Genomic DNA, 22,923 nt, shown 5'->3' with positions numbered 1-22,923 from the left:
CTGTAGTTACTGGAATTCGGATTGGATAATTAATTGTAAAGCAATTACATGGTGCATTAACTATATTTTTGTAATTTGCAGATTCAAGTGTTAATTAGTGCAACAACATTATTGTAGAAGATTCTCTGCATTGCAGACTATTACTGAATGTCATCACTATTACATTATTTGCATATATATTACGCTTAATAGGTGAATGCATAGCGTTTGAATTGGTGATGGAACATTTTTTTCCCGCTACTGCAGTTTAAATATTCATCATACAGATTTTAACAGAAATCAATGGCCAAAAAGAATTGCACATAGGTGTTTTAAGACATTTCCAAATTATGACTTACGTCTACTTCAACGAATTAAACGGAAAATTTTGTAAGAAACAAAAATAAATAAATTACACAAAGACATTCAGGTTGTTAGAATTCTCGTCAAATTAGCAAAACCAAACAAGTTACTGCAGATTCATGTGGTTATTTAGAAATCACTTGTGTAAAAATAAAGATGCTTTAGTTAGACTTCACATCCAAATAGTACACATCTTAAGAATTTGATTTTAGAGTACAGTTTCAGGGACAGCGTACAAATACGATCACTACAAACTAAAGAGCTGGGAACTAAGTCAATAAGGTATTTGAATAGTTAGAAGCATCTACGGCAAATTGTACTACACATATAATATGGAAGAATGCCTAATTTGAGTTAGTTTTAAGTTTAATGTCCCTATTCGGAATCGAGGCCATATAAAGTACAAGTAAGTTTCCGACATGCGTTCTCACCGGAAACAACACTAAAGGAGAGAACTCTAAGAAGTTAATTGAGATGAACTACGGAACGAGGACATACAGACAAAATTTCTATTTCAAGGAAGCCATGTCAACATTCTAAAAGTATATAATACATCTAATGCACACTATAAATTCATTAATAATGTTGTATTTAATAACTAAATTAGATATTTGCTGTTATCCTTATTTATCATTATAAAGCAAGCATTTTCCCCGCTAAATCACAAATTGTGTGAACATAAAACATATTTTGAGCATTTTTGTTTACATTTTCTTCAGTGGCAAATCAAATAAAGTGATTTCTAAACTAAGTACATACAAAGTAACATGTCCTATTGTCATGGGTTGTTCCAACTATATATATATTCATAACCTACATTTAGGTACCTCATCTACATTATCTACAATTAGATTTACATCAGTTGTTGACCACCACACACAAGAAATATTTTAATAGAGTTACTGTTCTACTGTGGAAGGTGTGAACAGCATAATTACGTCTCTATAATTTTGCGCTAAACTGACTATTAAATCAAATACTTCAAATTAACGGCAAAATATATTACATTACAAATTAACTTTTCTGTATCTGTTTCAATATAATGAGACCTGCCAAGAGTAGCTACAATTTGATCTTGCTATCTACTTACAATCATAAAAAAGTTAGGTGACCTATGGGTTTGTATTTTTCCTACTCATTTCACTGAGGCTAGAAGAGCAAAAGTCAAAGACTAAGTCGAAAGTTAACGTCAAAATCACTTTTACACTGCATGATAGTCTACCAGATGAGTATTAATATGTGCAAGAAGGGTAAGTCTTTATGTTCATTTGAACTCTCAAAAAGAAAAGAAAATATTCAGATTACTTGTCGATGTCTGTATCAACTTTCACAGTGAGTTGTACAGTGTGTATCGCTGAAAAGGTAATTTTGAGTCCACTCTATAAAAATAAATAAATAAGTAAAAATATGTCGACAGAAAAAAAATGTTCGAACTTTCTATTATTTGTAACGATTCAAAGAAACGCTTAAAACAAAAACGTTTGAGACAATAAGCACAGAAATGCATACAATGCCCATGCAGACATTGGTTCCCTTATTCTGAAATGGATCTCAATGCTTCCAGAAGCTCAGGCAATTATTATTTACAGCTAGAAAGATGTCTTTGTTTGCCGGATAAACCTAGTTTGGGATCTAGAACGAATAATATGATAAGAAACCAATGTCTAGAAAGATGAACGAACTTCTCTTCTTTCAATAATGCCGAAAGTCTCCAAATTGACGCGATGAATCTCAATATATTGAGAAAATTTCCGAAGAATTTCCTTGAAGTGTTAGAAGTACACTTGAGACTGCAAAGCGGTCAACTGCCTCATGAAGAATGTGATACGATTCAAACCAGAAAATGGGGAGAATCTTCATCAGCTCCACTCAACTCTGGCCATCCTGTTTTTTTAGTCCACATTAAGACGACTTAGGCCTTCGACAATTAATCTCATTCATAAGACACTCTTGGCGAAAAAGTCAATTTTTTTCTAAGGAATATTATATTCTATCACGCCTTGTTTCCATTTTGTACTAATACACAATAACACACTGAGCAAGGCTATGTGATAATATGTAAAAAACTCTATCACGTAACAGTTTCAACACAATAATTTCACTTTCGCAGAAATGACTTTGATCTTGTTCTAATTTTCGACTTATTTTTTAAGTTTCTATGGGATATAAGAAAAAGTATTTTTAAACTGCAAAATTCCATACCTTTTTTACAATTTAGTTTACATGTCTTTTGTTTTCCTATTATAATATTATAAACGACATTTATAAAGTCCAAATGGCTAAGATCACACGATTGACTGTTCTTGGACATAGAAAGGATACATTCCCTCTTTTTATTTACAAGTACCGTATGTAATAATACATATGTTCAAAGTAATAGAATTAAAACAACGAAGATTTACAGAGACAGAGAGAGAAAGAAAGAAGACATATACAACAAAAATGTAACTTCGAAATTTCACTAAAATCTTAGAAAAAGGGGAGTAAGTAAATTACCAAAGCCCTTCTTCGCTAAATATACAGTGAAATAGAACTACTTGAATATTTTTTAATTGTAAGACAAAACTTTACATTTGAACTACAAACTAGAAACGTTTTACATTTATGCGTATGCTACATCCATTTCTTTCTATACGAAAGAAAATTTTGGTTTTCTCTGTCGCAAACTGAAAACTGCTCTTCATTTAAAACTATTTTAAGATAATTACACCTAAAATATGCACATATACACCAAAATTGCATGACATTAAATTAAAGATAAAATTGACTTAACTGCATTGGAAAACTGCATGTCCATATGATATTATATACGCATGTTAGTAAGAGAAGCTGACATTTCAACAACGAGCACTGAGAAAAAAACTACCCGTACTAGCAGATTAATGAAGATTAGTACTACAATTCAGTATTTTTCCTCTTTTTATAATATACGTTAACTACCGGTAAAGCTTTAAAAAAATAATATTAAAAAATTAAAAATCTACTACAAGAAATGCGTCAAAACTATATATCCTACTCTAACTTACAAAACTCCCTTTAAAGTACAATATTGCCCTTCGTGTGATCAGTATGAAGGTGAAAAAATTCCACGTGCTTTTGACTTATTGCAACTTGCAGTCAGTTACCGTATTTTACGGACTATATGACGCACTTTTTTCTTCGAAAAATTGCCTCAAAAATTAAGGTGCGTTTTATACTCGAAATTAATATTAAAATGTCCAGGTTTGATCTAAAATTCTCGACAGTCTTAAAAATGGCCATATAATCGATGCCGTAGAAAACCTATCTCTATCTGGCAACATAGAGATTCAACAAGAAGAAAGTTCAGATTATTATTTTCAGGGATTTTAAAGGCCAGTTTGGTTTTACAAACTAACAATTATTATTATTATTTTTTTTTTTTAGTCTGACTTTGCAATGTAATAGTAAAAATGGTACAAATGTTACGGTATTTTTTTTTTTAAATTGCTTAAAAATTAAGGTGCGTCTTATAGTCCGTAAAATACGGTATGTGATCTTCCAATTTACTACAGAGCAAATTGGATTTACAAATACACAAAAGAATTTCTTTAATTCTTAATACACTTTTTCTGAGAGCTGGTGGAGGAAAAAATATTGTTTATACAAATAAATTTTCCACCTAGTGTCTAATTAATCGATGGAAACAATTTTAGTGCTATTCTAAAATGGAACTTCCACTAGTTTTGTTCTTTGATTCAGTGCTTAGAGCAGAGTTGTTCAACTTGAGTATCACGACACCCTATTCACAATATGAAACGAATGAAAAAAAAACTGATAAAATAATACTAAATTTCCTTCTTTCCGTTGAGCATATGATATGCGTGATTGATATATTAGTTTCTGCAATTTTGTACGAGTAATATTCAACGATATCAATAGATGTACCTGTTTTTAATTATGTATATTCGCACTGCCTATTGGTTTATGTTTTAATTCTTTGAGTCTTGACACCCAGGTGAACACAGTAAACTCCTTCTTAATAGAGAAGGTCGCTTGATTTGAAAGGGAGAATGTTTCGTTGTGCCTATGAAGTTAAGGATGCAATGTTGTAATTATTTGAGCAAGAAAAGAAAATTTAATTTCCTGACGTATTAAAAGATAACCTCCGGTACACAAAACTAAATTTCCTTTTTAATATGTTTGAAATACTAAACAAAACAAATGCTAATATACAACGTACGAGTTCAAATCTCCTTATAGCTAAACAAAATTGTTGTTTTAAGAGATAACAATAGATGTATCGATACAAGAAAAAGGCAATATTGAAATGTTTCCATTGACCTCTAAATGTGCAACAAGTAAGCACGCAATGTGCACTAAGCACCAAGACACAACACTAAGTTTATGACAATCCAATTAATATCAACATTTATGCGCATATATCCACATCGTGAGAATAAAAGTTTCTGCCCCATACATTTCCCAAAATTGCTTGATTTTCTAAGTTCAAGTGTACTGTCTATTCAATTTCAGAGAATTCACATATAAAGATATGTTTGGTTATTTGTCTTTAAAGGAACTGTTGAAAAAGATCATATCTACTGAAAAATATGAACAGGTTAAATCAATATGATGCTGTGTAAGTACTCTTGTTTAATTAGTTTTCATACTTTTCGATATATTTTTCATAATGTTTTAAGAATAAACCTGAAAGTAGAAGATAAAACTTATCATTCTTGTGTAGAATGTAAACGTTTATATAAAGTTGGTCAGATGGAAATGTGTCTGCTTTTAGGCATTTCAAGATATGGTAACCCTAAATGAAAAGAAAATCTGGATAGATATTTTCTAATGCTAACGTTGAAATTTTGAGAAGATTAGATGAGAAAATGCGTTACAATTTTCTCTATGTCTGATACAATATAAGACAGATTTGTAATTCCTCAAGCAAATTTAAGTCATTAAATTGTCACATGAAGATGTAACTTCTCAATATTATTTTTTATGTGTAAATGTAAAGTTTTGTATCTGTAAAAAAGGTGTTTCTTGTCTTATACTAGGGAAACCCTTATAGAAAATTAACGTTTGTTTAAAATAAATCACCTTTGTTACAACAAAATTTGTATTTTATAATTAATATCAGTGATTGGGTGTCGTGTAAAATTCTGAGTACTAATAGTGTGTCACTATAAGGGAAAACTTGGAAAGCACTGGCTTAGAGATATACAAACGTACTCTATTGAGACTATTTGTCTCCTTGAAAAACAAGGTGAAACTCTATCAGGATAAATATCTTAAAACGGAATGTTTATGTTGTTATTATGAATACAGTATTAAAGCATATTTCTCAAGTTCGTAATTATCGCAAGAAAAATAATATTTACTTTCTTTATTACTTTTTAAATGGAAATTGTCCTACAGAAAAATAGAAACTTCGAGAACAAATTATTTGTAAATTGTCAAGTACACTTATCTATTCAAAAGCTTGTTCATATGAACTGGTTTCTCCCAGATTCTTTTTTCTTTTATCTCTTCTAGAGTAATAAACGAAGATCTAATCCAATGTTTATTAGAAAAGCTATTATGGTGTCCATTTCAATTCATGAGAAATATAAGCCTTCTGCATAAATGTTCTAATGTTGAAGTTGATGGTACATATGAAATAAAAATCCCAGAGAGTTATATACTGCCCTTGTGTTAGAGTTTTAAAGGAGGAATATCAAATGAAGTACGAAAAGGCAGTATCATAAGCATGCATAAACCTACGGAAGAAACTGAAGATTGCATTAAAGACAGTTTCTAAGAAGCATTGGAATGTATTTTCGATCAGTTTCCGTGAGCGTAATGATATGAGATTTCAATTTTAAAAACTGAGAGAAGAGATGTGCCATCCAACGATCAAATCTACATGAAATAAATAATGACAATAGCGTTTTCAACATCTAAGAATACAATAATCAAATTTATTTATTTCCAACACAAAGGGATTCACAAATATGTATGGATATATCCGGACGGATGAACAAAAGCCAAATTGATTACCTTTTCGCAGAATGCTGGAGGCATGCCATCTTATATGTCTGATAATATCGAAAGGCAGATTTTAACTTGAATTTGAAGGTTGCGAAGATATGATAAAGACTTGATAATAAAATGTAACGCGGAAGTCGCACAGGAAGAAAAGCTTTGATATCAGAAGAATAAGAACCCAAAAATCCAAAAATAATACGAAGTTCGTGTTCATATTAGAACTCAGGGATTATAGCGCGCACACCATGACTAACATCAGTGATATTACAAAACGGGCAGCAGGGGGAAGTGCAAGGTATGTTAGGGACGAGCATTCCTTATTCCGTAATAACGAATGCAATTCTGTTGTGACCTTTTTTACACATATGTATAGACATTATTACCGTTTATTCTTATTCCTTACCAATTTCTTCTGCATAATAAGCAGATTCTTTTGTAATTGTCTTTGATCAAGATGGCTTTTCCCGCCTGAGTATATCTGCTGAAGTGGAATCAGCAGCTCTTGTAATTTCTTTAATTTCTTAATAGTTGAGTTAACCTTTAGATGGCAATCCCAATCAAGGATTCTATGATTTCTGCGATGTGTACTTTACTGATCTGTCCTTCGCTTTTCACTCGTATATGTAACCAGTCATCGAAATACTGCTTGTATCATTCGCAACATTTCCAAGATCTGCTGTGATGTTCTGTTTTCATCCATAATCTCATTCAGTCAAGTCTGATGCCCATTATGAATCCACTCAACATTTGTACATTTCCCTTGTTTTATTTTTGACATTATGGATGGAAACTGAACATCACAGCAGATCTTGGAAATGTTGCGAATGATACAAGCAGTATTTCGATGACTGGTTACATATACGAGTGAAAAGTGAAGGACAGATCAGTAAAGTACACATCGCAGAAATCATAGAATCCTTGATTGGGAAAAAGTGCCATCTAAAGGTTAACTCAACTATTAAGAAATTAAAGAAATTACAAGAGCTGCTGATTCCACTTCAGCAGATATACTCAGGCGGGAAAAACCATCTTAATCAAAGACAATTACAAAAGAATCTGCTTATTATGCAGAAGAAATTGGTAAGGAATAAAAATAAACGATAATAATGTCTATACATATGTGTAAAAAAGGTCACAACAGAATTGCATGTGTTATTAAGGAATATCGCTCTTACTAACCTGATACAAGATTTTAAAGTGATAAACTTTGCTCTGATTTGGGATGACGATTTCCAAAAGGATACTTTTAAGATTGGTATCCATTTCCAGTTTCAGGGGTAAAATATTTGTTTTCCATGTTCACTAATCAAAGTATTTGGTATTATATAGGAATATTACAATTACCGTTTCGAATCAAAACTCTTTTTCTTTTAAAACATAATCATACTTGGATTATTAAATTAAAGCATACATCAACGCATATTCAGACATTTGAACCACCACAAAAATCTAACAAGAAGAACAACTATTAGGAATTGAAAGGTGAATATGCAAAGTAAAGACAAGACATGAAACAGAATTTGTTTGAATATATAGAATATATATGCACAATGTATATTTATTCTATATATAAAAAATTAACTCCCTGGTGCTAGAGTCTACGAAAAGCTATGGGATGCTAAATGGCGTACGGTCGCTTCAAGTGACGCGCAATCAATGGATTAAATGCCAACCAATTATTTCTAATTTTCGAAAGGAGCTTGCCAACTTCCCAACTGGTTCATTATGTTGGTTCAATATTACATTTTAATGTAAAATTCTTCGCACTTTGAAGCAAGTTATGTAGTTGTGTGCGTGTTTATTCTTACATATTTCGTATTTTACTTTTGTCAATGTGCTTCTTTCTCCTTCTAATATTTATTTTAAGTAAACATGAAAATTCACGCTCATTATTAACTGAATGAAAAAAATGATAATAGCCTTAATTCAACAGTTAATACAAGTAAATAAAGAAGCTTTTAACATAATATTCATTACAAAACTTATAACAAAACAAATTATAGCTTGTAGCCTCAAATATCTTCTTCATACTCATGGTTAAATATTGATCTACGGTCTTCTTGGTTTCGAAAATTTGATTTTTGAATTTCTTGATAAAAATACACAAATCATCAATATAAGCAATCACCACATTATTTGAAAATAAACAAGTTTCTAACTAATGTAAGTAACAAACTTGCTAACTGATATCATATATGTTTATAATATAATGGGATAATATTACTGTCGTAATGAGGTTTTCTGACTTTTTTTTAAGTAACACAGAACTGAATGGAATATCGGACTACTTTCAACATGTACTTATATCTACTCCGAAGTTTGGAACATACTTTCACTTCGTAGTTTTTCTTCCTTTTGTTTTTTCATTTATTGTTCAGTAGTAAAACACACATGAAGAGAGTATCATATGCTGATACAAACAATGTATTTGAAATATCATTTAATATGCTCATCTTCTCTTATCACGTTTTAATAATTAGGGAATTGTCAGTAATTTACAACTGATCACACAAAGAGGAATCAAAAAGTATTACAAAACATTACAATTACTTAACACTCATAAAGGAATCTGCTCAAGCGAATAATAAAAGGAAATAGGATACATAATTTTGGGTCGTGTGTGTTAGATGGAAAAAAAAAATCTTTACGATTATCGTAATACTGTAATCAAGAGAGATATAAAACTTTCATTCCAAATTTCATGCAACATGACATGACAAAACGACATGCATCCGTGTGAGAAGTCACCAAAATAGAAGATTTCTTGAAAAAGAAACAAAAATTGATATTTTTAACAAGCAAACATTAAACTTTTTCTTAGTAATTTTATTGTACTCAGAAGCATGCCAATAGGAAAGAAGAGAATTCGAAAAACAGTGCCGACTCACCAAATGCGCAAATCGGAAGTTATTGTCGAATGTGTAGAATTTGAGCAAGTGTCGAGGAGGGAGAAAAGAGAGAGAGAGTCAATATATGTACATATTTTAAAAATCAACAAATGCTGTGAATCACATATTTCTTTCTTTTAATAAAAGAATATACATACAAATCCTCTTATTATAAAAATCTCAAAGATCAATCAACAAAATAATTCAAAGGTAGTTTGATAATTTGTGCAGCTGAATAGGCAAATTATAAATACAGAGAAAGCTTCTTCTTCAAACAACAATGTGTTTATATTACAATCCGCACGAACAAGAAAAGGGATGAAAATACAAAATGACTTATAAGCAGACAATAGCTAATGACAGAAGCTGAAAAGAGTAATTGAAAAATCAACGTAAATCTCATAAACCAGAATCGTATGCGAAACACCATCAAAAACAAAATCTATTCAAATATGAACAAATAAACATTTTATTTTATTAAGACACTTCGATTAAAATGTTACAATTAAGTCTAGAATTTAAATTTTGTTAATTTAAATTGAATCTGTCCGTAACACAAATAATTTGATAATTGATTGCTTATGAAAAGAATATCAGAATCATATTACATTTTTCTTACTAAGAATTTGACTAATCAACTTTCTTTTATAAAACAATTATGCTCACTATGTTGAGAGAATTGTTTCGTATCATGTAGAATATGGCAAAAAGTAAATATCAATAAACATAGTCTGGTAAAATCCTGTTTAAGATAGGTTCGAGGTTCATTTTTACATTTGCATTAAAAAATATTGTATTTATAGAAATAAAACAAAATTAAGATTTTTTGCGTAATTTCTAGTATATGTACACAGTAAACACTACTCGTATCGGGGCCTAGATAACTTGCCGCTTCGTGCAATACTATCATTTGCCATCCCTCCTTCCCTACAAAGAACACGTGAAACCCATGATTTCAAGTACGTTACCCCATTATAATTTTAGTAGTGTTAATGCATATATAAAATTCATCGAAACAAGGTTGGAGTAGTGTAATTTTTGTCCTTTTTTATGTTCAACTGAAATCATAGCAAGTCATCCTAATAGTTACAGCGTAAATGAGTTTTAGTTTTGAAAAACTATGCTTGCTACTTGCAACTGTTATAGGAACGGACAGTAATATTGTGATATGCAAATAGATAGTTCATATTAGTAATTTTAACTATCGTCATCATGAAGTCAGGTTCTAAGAAATATTTATTTCAAATAATTTACTTTTCATATATTTGTACTTTATATACTTTAAGCTAGTTTGTTTGCAGTCCCGTGTAAATGCACGTTTTACACATACGAAGAAACCTGTCCTGATTTCTATGTATAATGATATGTTTTCCAGATATTCTTCATTGTTGAGAATTTGACGTGTCAATCTGTGTCATAACTGATTTGAAGATTTATTTTTTCAACAATGAGAAACATTTAGAAAATATGAACAGCTTTACTAAAAATCACATGTACGTACTAGAAAATGATGCAGAGAAACGTTAATATTGTTCTTTGCTTTCTGCAATATTTTACAAACAAACAAACAAACAAAAAAAAGTTTTTGTGTATATTCGTAAGTTACAGAATCTAGAGTTAATTTTTAAACTGAAAGCTCTATTACATCCCTCATTTCATTGTACGTCTAAATGGTCGTTTATAATAATTAAAACTAAGAAAGGTAGATATACTAGCAATACAAATGTTTGTCTTTTTTTTTCATTTAAATGGTCATCAAGAGTGTGAGATTTTTCTTCAGATTTTTTTTTAAATTTGGTTGTACCATGTAGAATACCTGTACACGAAATTTTTTTATTTTATGTTTAATATGTAACATATTATTTATCAGTTTATGTTATATTTTATTTTAAAAATATTTTAAAGATATTGTTTGATTAAATATATGACAATCTAGAAGTGACTTACAGAAAAAGAAACCTGATTTGCTTACTAGGAAAAGTTCAGATGACAGAAATTGATGAACAGTGACAGATAGGCCGTAACGATTATCAAAATCTCAAGTCAAGCTTTGATACAATAAAACAATCCTTTCTAACCACGCTAGTGTAAGTTACCTTTACGTGAAAAAATAATGTATTTCAAGCAAAACTATACCAGAAAAATCACAGTAACTTTTCGTAGATACATATGGCAAATTTAATATATATATATATATATATATATATATATATATATATATATATATATATATATTTAAATTTAGTTATTTGGCCCTTTTTCCACCAAACTTCACTTTTATGGGCATCATAAAGAGACCACACATACGTAAATATTAAGAAAGAATATGTCGACGTTTCTTTCAAATGTTATGATCTGCTTACCTTCTTTATTGCGTCCCTTTTTCTTCCCCGTCTCCTTTTCCTGCGGAAAAAAAGAAATACATTAATAATCTATTATACCCATACATATATTAAACATTAAATCAACAAACTTATTCAACTTCATGACGACGTCATACTGTTTAAATTTTAATCACTACAATCTAAGTTCTATAACCGGGCAAGTCTCCTGTATACACCTCTGAGGTCAATGGAACATGACATAAGAGCCTAGTCCTAATTTAGAATTAGTAGTTCGCAATTACAATATGTACAACAAATATATAATCACAATACACATAAATGTAAAAGAAATCCATCAAATATATGTTTAAGTTAGACGATGTAATATATATCACAACAGATGATTTGATTTCACTGAAACAACAACATATAGGAATGAACATGAAGGAAAGGAATAAAAATATTTTAAGAAATATTTTTTAAAAAGAAAAAAAAGAAAGAAAGAAAGAAAAGAAAACATCAGAAGGGAGAAAGGACTAGTACACTTACTAATTGACAATCACTTATTGTTCGGAGTTACGTCAATACAAACGTACTGTGCAGTAACTTGAAATAATGTATGTTACTGCTATATTGTGTTCAAAACTAAAAACAAAACACAGTTTGATTCATTTTTAAAATCAAATTACTTCAAATTCATTTAAATTATTAACTCAGCTATACAAAACATTTAACCTTGACTGTACATTCTCAGACGAATTTGTGTAAACCAACGTATTCATTTGTAAATTAACCAATAAAGGTAAGACTAGTGTTTCTTTCTTTCCACATCATATTCCTTTCCGCATTGCAAGTGCTTCCTAGTTGAATGAACGCTAGCGCAGCGTCCTCTTTGGGCAAAACTACAGGAGACACGTCTCAACGTGGTAGTCGTGACGAATTTCTTAGAAGTGTAGCCTCGAAAAAGAGAACAGCAACCCAATTGGAGACAACTTCCCTCCAGATACTTGGATCTTCGGCAAAGAGGTTTAACGCCACAGAAGCAATCCACAATAAGTGTCCTAACCATCATCCAGAGATAGAGAACTTGGCAAGTCCATTCATCGCCCTAGCAGTTTTGACGGGATTCCAATCTTGACGAAATTTAATCTGATTTCACCTGTTTTCATCAATCTCCAGCCAGGAAGTGAGAAGACAAAGGAGAATCCATTTGTCAGCCTAGAGAACAACATCATCAGCACAAACCAGAAACATTGAGGCTAGTGCTTATTCCTATTCTTTTAGTTAAATCTTATCTTTCTTCCCTCTTTTATCTTCTACCTAACTAGTCTTTTTTTTTTCTGTACATTGAAATTTGTTGAGTTTAATTTATGCTAAATACAACTTCCTCTTTTATAAGTTTCATGTAATACATGAGTTCTCATCTCCTTTTACATCCCTTTGTTTAAGTAATTTATAATAAATTAGCTTTACGTCAGTATCTAAATCTGAATTAATAGAACTGATATTCAGACCGGCGCATGCTAAAGAGAGCACCCGCACATGGTGGAGATGCTGGGTGTCGATCCCAGTATCTCTCTTACGTTCATGATTTCACGTAATTTCAATTACATAGCTATTAATACTAGTATTGTGTTGTTTTCAGTGGGCAAAATAATAAAATACCGCACCAATTCCTTACTCAAAACACTCAAATATTTGTAAGTTTGAAACTTTTCTCCTTCATAGTTTTAAAATCGGAAAAATGTGTGTATGTAGTCGATCTCAAATCATTATAGATTTAAAATATTCCTGAGACTTTCATCTCTGCATATATTCGCATATTAAAAGTGATAAGTGGAAGAGCAATTACATATGTAACAGAATTATGTAAATCTAGGAAACCAACCATGTTCTTTTTTTTCGAATTTATATGTAACTTTCAATTGTCTTTTTGTGTTAAATGTGTAACGGTCATTTAGAGTAACTACAATCCTTTCATAATTTTGGACACTAATTATTTGTTTGTTATTTAATATGACAGAATTACCTTCTTGGAGACCTATGGAGGTGCATATAAAAAATCATCAAGTATGAAAAGTATGAAGTATCAGTTATTGTGGAGTTTAACGTTTCTTTTCAGCACTAAGGATATATGAGATGTGGACCTAGAGCTTAATGCAGAATCTGAACTCACGAGCTCCCATCGCGAATCGAATCCGGAGTTGCATGTATTAGCTAGCGCTAACTCATTAGCTAATACAAGCAAGAGACAAAGTATTTAACTTTAATAATGTTGTCAAAGAATGAAACATAGTTTATAAGAATTGATCATTCCATCTGTATTTCATTATCACTGTAATAATATCATATATATTTATGCATAAAGTATTACACGATATTATTATTATTATTATTCTACTGAAGTTCGAAATTTCGTGGAATGTGTAGATATGATGATATTTGCTGTCAATATACTAATAATCTAAAACAATGTGCATGTGTAAATTACAAAAAGGCTAAAATCACAATAAAGTACGAGAAACTTGGGTGGGAAACAGCCTACTAAACACAAATGAAGCACTAATACAATATTAAAGATTGTTCTCATTATTATTTGCAGAGTTAGGTTAAAATCTGACATGCAGCGTTCAGTCATAATATGAATTAAACTAACAAAAACAAAGCAACAACAAAAAAAAAAAAAAAAAACAAGATCATATAACAACAACAAAAAAAAAAACTTTATTATGTTAATTTTTGTATGATCCACTAATAGCAAAATTTTGTACCGTTATGAAATAATATTTATTAGCATTATTTTCTATTCAGTCTCAATCTCCACTGAACTACCAGTCTTTATTTAAAACATAAAATGCATTTTTGTTTTAGGTTACTGCAAGGCCTTTTTACACTGGGATCCCAGCCCGGGTTAACCTGAGTCAGCATGATTTTGTTAGTGCAAAATCACCAGTATGGAGTCATGAGTCGCGACGAATCAGATTGATGCATGCCAAATCGAACCGTGTTTGGCTCAGACATTTTTTATTTTGTGAATGTGTTGAGTTTTTGTGTTCTATAATCGAGAATTAATTTGTTCTGGCAGGTTGTTTTTATTCATTATACGGATAAAACGCATAGCAAGCATGTTTGTTTGCTAACTAACAAATATCAGGTTTTCTAAAAACTATTGAGCATCTACAGGTTGGAATTGAGAATACATTTACTGTGATTTGAAAATAACATTACAAAACTAATATGAACCATTTTGTTAGACGATTTTCTGCCACTTTTCTGGGACCACCATAATCTTGTCGCTATAGAATTTCACTGGTTTCTGGACAAAAAGCTCTGTCTTCTGGACAAAAAACAAGCAACACCATTTAACGTTCTGCATAGATTGAAATGAATGATAATAATAGTCTTGACCATACGATGGAATGATTAAAAATTCCCAGCCAAATTCTCAATTTCTGAGGGGTTATTAAAATGTATGTGATCTGGTGTTGTCACTGTGGTATACATCCTTTCTGTCGGACAGTTTCGCCTGTTTCTTTTGAATTTCTAGGTTCACTCGCGCTAATTGTCAACAGTACAAATCCGAGTCTATCGCTCTGCCAGGCGGCACCAGCTCGTAAAGCACGATGCTTTCTAATCACACCAAAACACACAACATAACCTTCCTGGGCGTCAGTGTGGAGCTTCATCTCGCTTTGACCACGATCTTGTTCGCATATTGTTGTTGTAGGCTATCAACTTTTCATCACTCCTGATCCACCGCTTAAGAAATGGATCGAGTTCGTTACGTTTCAATAGATTCGCAGATCGAAATTCGAAAGGGCAAATGTTTCAATGTTTCTGAGTTACATCATGTGGCAGCCAAACGTCGAGCTTCTTGTTGTGTCGTTGGCTTTCTCCAAATGGTTTAACGCTGTTTAGTGATCGATGTTTAGGTCATAGGCAATATCATGACTGCTTACATGCCGGCCTTGCTAGATTTTTGACAGAATATCACCCACTTTTGGTAAGATTTGATCGCCCATTGCGAGAAGCATCTCGGACATCGACAGAACGAAAGCGACTGAATCATCTTTTGGCTGTTTCTTTTGATAATGTATCTTGCCCAAAAACAGCACAACACGTTTTGCATATTTACTAGCTTCAACTGTCAAATAACGTTAGGTCTGACCCGCTGCGACTCATATACCCTGAGACTTGAAACAATAACGCCATTTCGTTCGCAAAAATGTCAATGTTTCAAACGACTTGCGGAAGCTTTAATTGGGGCTTAAGAAAAAAAGTCAAGATATGCTGAACAACTTCGTCCGAAACCAGAAAATATTTAACGTTACTTCAGACAGGTTGCGAGCACAAAACATTGAGAAGCCACCAGTGCAATGCTGGGATAGGGATAGGGTAAAGAAGCTGAAGCAAGAATGCAGAAGAATGAAAGACTTCCATAGAGAATCCAGAAACAGTAAACATTACTCTAAATTTCGTATGGAGGTGAACTGATATTTTTTATTCCTGGAAGATTTCTTTGAAGCTGAAAAGTAATTGTGAAAGGTATTTATTGTGTGCCCGTGCTAAGGCATACTGGGCCAATGTGATCCGATTTTAGCCGTACCATTCAGTGAGAGAATACCTACTATGACATATTTTACAACGTTTATGAACACAAGTAGCAAATAATTTATATTTAAATACACAATGTTCACCCAATATATATAACAAAGAATGAATGCTTCCAAAGTTCAACTAATACCTGCACAACAAAAGTGAGAAGACAACTGATATTCGACCAGTTTCTACAATAAAGTGGTAGATTTGGAATCTTTCCTAACAACTGTTCGAACAAACTCTTGATTTAAATTTTAATAAGTCACTTTTAGAGTTACTAATTGTGTGCATTTATTATTATTTATAAAATTGATGAAGCAAAAATAGCTTACGCCAGTATTTATTTTATTATTAAGAGTCCAATGCATCGTAAATCTTCCATTTGACTAATTTATTACGACAGGCATAAACAAAGACAACATTTAATTTTCTCCTATTATGTACTGATTCTTCTTTTGTATAAATATACAGAAATACAGAAATAAGGAACTAGAAAAATCTCTTATGCAGCTACAATGATCTTGCAAAAAATAACAACTACTTTCATATACAACTACATTCGAAGACACAACTAGAACAACTAGCACAAAAAACAAAGTAAGAAAAGGATCGGTTACTTATTTGTTCGAAATTTAGTTATGAACTATTAACTAAAATACAGTACTTCTCTATTGACTGACGATCTTCAAACTCACAGTTAGCAGTGTTAGAAGATTTTCATGCCGTCACACATTTTCAAAGTACACGATTGTTTGGTTAATCAACATATAGTTTTCTTAATTTACGATTTTAACAATATTAACACTGCTGACTGCTGATGAAATTAGCATAGGAAGTAGAGACCATGCAAAATTCATACATGCATCAGATCATGAAACGATACAACAGCCAAGCTAATTATAAAATTGCACCTTTTTACTTTTGGAACCTTGGGGTTGTTCTTTTTGAGGGGAGGGCGACTTATCATTATTAGTCCCACTATCACCACTGGGAGGAGGGGGTGCAGGAGATTGCTTCACCGTGTTCTTGCTAGGCATCACTGTACGAGTCTTTGGTTTTCGCCAGCCCTGTAGAAAAAATTCGTTGATTGTGATGACATTTGAAAAGAGAACTCATCCAAAGAGAAATATTTACCTTGATATAACTGCAAATGTATCCATTATCACTCACCTGTGCATAACTTTTCAACCATACTTGTGCACAATATTACATTACACGTTTATACATGTATAATTGTATATGTATACAAACACACGCACATACACAAATAAGTGTGAAACAAGTAAGAAAAAGAGTGCAAATTTGAAGTTAACCAACCTTACAACAAACTTCAAAAGCATGTATGGTGAAAACAATTATATAACAAACAAGCACTCGCAATGCATTTGTAGTGTCAGTGGAATTATATTACGAAGTGGTGACAACTGCAAGTAAAGCTTAAACAAAGTGATCCGTTACATCAACAGCAATCTGACTTACATAAATGCAGAAGTACTTCATTTCTATGTTATTTAATTCCTCGTTTGACTAACATTTGAAGCATTTAAATTTTTAACGCGTTCTCTTTAGTTTTGTTTCGAATATTTTACAACTATTTACTAGCATTTCCTTCCTCTGTTGGTATACTAAGAAGAAACGCACAGTTTTGCTACAAACTTTCAGAAAAAATATTCACGTATCTCAGACGAGATTCTTACTCTTAGATACAAACTGTTAGAAAGCACACGGAAACCAGAAATACTCGTAGTAGCGATATTCCCAAAGATTGCAACCAACTTTGATAATGGTGTTTTAACACAAATATAACCTATATTAAGAAATTCCCGGAATTCAGTAACAAAATTAAAAATACAAGTTTATTCCTGAAAATTGATGTTGCCCCTTCGAAGTAATCTCCATCGACTGCAACGCACTTATGCCAGCGCTTGATCTAGTTATCAAAACATTTGTGGTACTCGATTTTCGGTATGTCCATCAGAGCCGTCTTCGATTTTCGTGTTATCTCCTCTCGGCTGCTAAAACGCGTTCGCCGTAATAGTTTCTTGAGTTGATCAAACAGGAAAAAGGCGTACCGAGTTAAATCCGGTGAATTTGGTGGCTGTGGAATGGAATTCGGTTCGTTTCTGGTGAGAAACTCGCGGATAATGATAGCATTGTGCGACGCTACGTTGGCATGGTGCAAAATCCATGAGCTGTTTGTCTATAGCTCTTTCCTTTCTAGGCGAATTGCTTCATGCAAATGGCTCATAACGTCCAAACAATACTCCTCGTTGAATTCTGTCTTTCTGGCAGAAATCTATGGTATATAGCACTGTTGTAATCCATGAAAACCGTGAGCATCGCCTTTTTCCCTGAAAACGACATTTTTTTTTCGGTCTTAGCTCATTGGTGCTCGCCACTGATACATTTTATTATTATTATTATTATTATTTTAAGGTATCATTGCCGAAACACTTTTCCAACATTTCGGAGGTCTTTGCACCATTGAATCCGTTTTAGCGCAAACTTTAATAAACACTTGTTGTTGCAAAATTAACTCCATTGCAAAAATCGAAACATACACTCAAACAGGCGTACTCAACACCGCGTCACTTCCACAAATGGCACACTAGCAAGCACGTAGCCAAGGGGTGGGGCCGAGGTTCCGGACCCCCCTTTCGAGCCAGAAATGAAAGGAAGATTAAGGAAGATGAAACAAAAAGAAATGAGGAAATGAAGAATCAGAGTTTAAAATATAAAGTTACAGCAAGCGTTTGGTTACTCTTTCTTATGAGGAGCTTTGTGGAGGAAACAGGAGAGGGTCAAGTTAAAAATAGATATTATTGTAACGTAGCATTCCGAATTCCATCTAGCTTCAGAGCTCATCCGTGGTTAAGCGGTTAGCGTACGCGCCTTTGGCGTGGGAGGCCCAGGTTCGATTCCCGGTGGGAGCTCATGTGGTTCGGATTCCACGTTAATCAGTAGGTCCACGTCTCACATAGCCTCGCTGCTGAACGGGACGTTAAACTCAAAATCAACTCAACTCCATCTAGCTTCATGCTAATCCTATGGACTACAAATGACGATCGATAAACCGGTTCGGTCAGGTAGACTCTCAGGTACAACTTAAATGCCCACAATCACCAATAATATGAGCCTGCCAGAGAGTAACACTTGTTAAAGAAATTTTCAATTTCGCGGCAACACTAATCCATTTTATAGAATGTCTTTACTGCCAAAAGAGATCTCGTTGCTATCCTTGACAGCATTAAACGAAGATAAGAAAAAGAAGAAAGAAGACAAGAAGAACCGAGTTCGAATGACCACTAAAGACTATATCTTTTTCAATACTTTTTAAATTTTCTTTTACTCGGGATTTCTTCATAGTTTGTTATTCATTTTATTGGCCTAACAGATGAACAGGGGTATGTTGCCAATAAAATAGTTTAGATCGAGCCCCTTGAGTGTAACCACACTATTTCATGTCGAAATCTTGGCTAAACGAACCAATATATGTTGCCAGTAAAATAGTTTAGAATGATCGAACCCCTGGTGTGATAACCGCAATATTTCGTCACAGACCCCCCTATTACGAAATCTTGGCTACGTGGCTAACACTAGGATGTTGAAATTAAGAGAGAATATCGTTGATAGATGTGACAACCGACACAAAAAAAAAAAAAAAAAAAAAAAAATTAGATTAGGTAACTGTGTGTGTCGCACAGTCATGATTCCGGGAACTTTTTGATCAAGGTAGTATTCCCAGATTTGATAAAATAATAATAATAATAATAATAATAATAATTGACTGAGACATGATAAAAACTGACAAGCAATAGTTTCGCCGTGCATTCATCACTCTAGACAAGACGTGGATACACCACTACGATCTTCAGTGCAAACTCTCAAGCACATACCCTCTACCACCCATAAAACTTCGAGGCCCACCAATCGAAGGGCAAAGTGACAGCATCTATCCTATTATTATTATTTATTGATTATCTACAACACGGAAAGACAGTCACTGGCGATTATTATGCTAACTTAACTGCTGAATTACGTGGTGCTATAAAAAACAAACGTTTGTCAGTGTCTTGCTCTTCCACTGCGGTAGTGATCCAATTCACACATCTTCTGTTGTAGATGCCTCCAAATATCGAGCTAGTTTTCAGGTCGTTTCATATCCATCATTCTCCAGAACTGTCCCCCAGTGATTACCACTTATTCCCATGCATAAAGAAATACCTCCCTGGAAACCATTATGCCACAGACTGAAATGATTGACGATGTGCCTACTTGGTTGGAGGACCAATCGAATACTTCATTTTATTTTGTTTTGATGAGCTGAAGCATTGTTAAGTCCATTTGAAAAGAAATGTGAAATTGAAATGAAATCTTTCAGTTTAACGTCCCACGATTACAGCCTTTACGCTAAGGGAAACGGGTAATTAAGGCAAGTGAATGGTAGTGAAAGAATTGGTGGAATTATAATGTGGGAGGAAATAGTAGTCTGAGAAAACCATGGACATGATGTCCGCTACAAATTTACTTGGTCAGGGATCGAACCAGGTGAGCTTATCCTGGCCCCTGTTTATCAATGTGAGAGGGGAGCATATATATAAAGTAACGCTATTTTGGTTATGCATCGAGGGTTCCTTCTGTTGGAAGCAAAGCGTACTGCACTGTCCTCGTATCGATTATATAAGATCTACTTAAGTTCTTAAAACATCGATATTTATTTTGCATTTATTTAAATAAAATTGGAATGCCAAAATTTTGTCAGTATAACGAATTCTAATCGTCTAATAACAAATTCCTTTTATGACTAATATTGTTGTTTTATGTTGCACTTTCTGTGTGGAACTCACTAAGAACTGGAAGTTATGAGAGCTCAACAAACAAGTTACACAGAACTATGAAATTACTTAAAGATGTGACTTAATATATGTAAAATAGTACCTTCAGTAGTCCCTTAAATACATATATTTCTCTTCCTTCCTCTCCTGTTGACATTTTTAGTGCAACTTTGAGACATGATGTCCCACTTCGTCTTATATATAATGAGTTTTAGCTGAAGTTATTCACCGTATGTGAATAAGCTTTTCCACAAGTATAACCAACTTCAAGGATGTGGTTTACACTAGTACTATTCAAGTTCGAATTATTCATTATTCAAATATTCGAATATTCCTTACTCTGATAACTGTTCGAATATTGAAAGTGAATATTTGGATATTTGAATAACAATATAAAAATATTTAAATAAGAAAATATTTTAACAGCACTAATTTATACTCACGAATAGTAATAAGGATGTAATCCGGCAACACAGTAGATGCTACTTCGTTAATACAAGTGTACTTGCATTATGAGTCATCAGTATTGTTGGGTGTATCTTGCCTGCTATTTAATTAAATGGGAGTAGCTGCCAGAGCTCCTTTAATCTGGTCAAAATAAAATTCTGTCTAGGTGTTGTAGTAATCTTTTTAAAGTTGTGCTGTTTACTACTTATACATTTGTGAATGCGATTATGTCTCTTTCCTTCAGAACAGGAACACTAAGTGGAAAAAGTGTAGAAGCTTTCTCAGGCCAGCCATCCTGAGTGAGGTTTTCCTGGGTTTTGCTCATTCACACCAGGCAAATGCCAGGTTGGTACCTAACATATAGGTTCCAAGCCACTTCCTTCCTTCCCTAATCCTTTCTTCCTTCACTTTCCTCGGATAGTGTGATCGCCGAGGGACGTCACCCTTATACGTGACGGGCTAACATGGCCATGGATGCCGAAAATCCAGAAATCTAATTTATAAATCTTTCCTTCAGAACAGGATTACGGATAATCCTGTATTTTGCGTGATTATCAATGTTTCTAGTCTCCCTCCAATTCCAGCCTATGTACTTAATAATTTATTTTTCTTGTATTGCAAATAATAATAATAATAATAAATAAATAAATAAATAAATAAAATAAAATAAAATAAAATAAAAAATAGCTGTATGATAAGAGAATTTTATCACACTAGAATCACTGCAAACCACAATAGACATAAGCGTTGCTCCAAATAATGCTTTACGTAGTTGTAAGTTTTCTCAGCACATACAGAAGTTGTTCAGTCTACATTTGGCCAATTTCGGCTTACCTAAAAATTTAGAAGAATCCATGGCGCCAGGTCCGTAAGTGCTCGATGTGTTTCCCTTGGTTCCTAACAATAGCCTGACAACGTAATTTCCATTGTAATAGGCTTTTCTGAAGAACTGGGAGGGAATTTTGTCCCATTCCCTTTGCACAGCTTTCCAAAGTCCTCCCACATTTGTCACACGCCGTTTTCTCAAAGCCCGCTTCAGCAATCCAAATCCACAATAGTCCATAGGACTTGCATCTGGAGATTTAACAGGTACCTCATTGAAAGGTATCACCTGTATACCACTTGCCTCCTCCATCTCCCTGTAGAATGCAAGGAACGATCGTGAGATATGTGATGAGGCCTTGTCCATGTGAATTTGCACCAGATAGGCGTCATTTCCGTACATTGTTGGAATCTCGTGCTCGTAGATCGGTCGCATGATCTGCTCCTGAAAATACTGCGAATTTATTTTGCAGTTCTTCGCCACCTTATGAATCTTCACTTTACCTCGGTAACAGTAGCCAGTAACAACCATGAACTCTTTTGGGAAGGATTCTTTACAGACACGGACCCACCTTCTGAAGTTCTTTGCGCCTTTCTCTCGGTAATGATGGCTCTCGGTTTGCCGCAGTCGGAAAGGTAAATCCATGCTTCATCGAGCGTTAAACTTTCATTCCT

The 22,923-nt window shown here is 33.1% G+C and overlaps 1 protein-coding gene across 1 annotated transcript in view; it reads right to left on the bottom strand.

Annotated features, from left to right (window-relative positions):
- The window catches only part of LOC145679220 (protein lin-10-like), a 492,250-nt gene that overhangs the window by 62,118 nt on the left and 407,209 nt on the right, over positions 1–22,923 (bottom strand). The window contains exons 6-7 of the mRNA XM_081749807.1: positions 17,056–17,211; positions 11,585–11,624 (exon numbers count right to left, since the gene is read on the bottom strand). Coding sequence (XP_081605933.1) covers positions 11,585–11,624; positions 17,056–17,211 — 196 coding nt within the window. The remainder of the gene's footprint in view (positions 1–11,584; positions 11,625–17,055; positions 17,212–22,923) is intronic.

Source organism: Thermobia domestica, chromosome 2 (genome assembly GCF_964235325.1).
Source record: "Thermobia domestica chromosome 2, izTheDome1.hap1.1, whole genome shotgun sequence".
Lineage (NCBI taxonomy): Eukaryota > Metazoa > Arthropoda > Insecta > Zygentoma > Lepismatidae > Thermobia > Thermobia domestica.
This window is presented reverse-complemented; position numbering and strand designations above follow the sequence as displayed.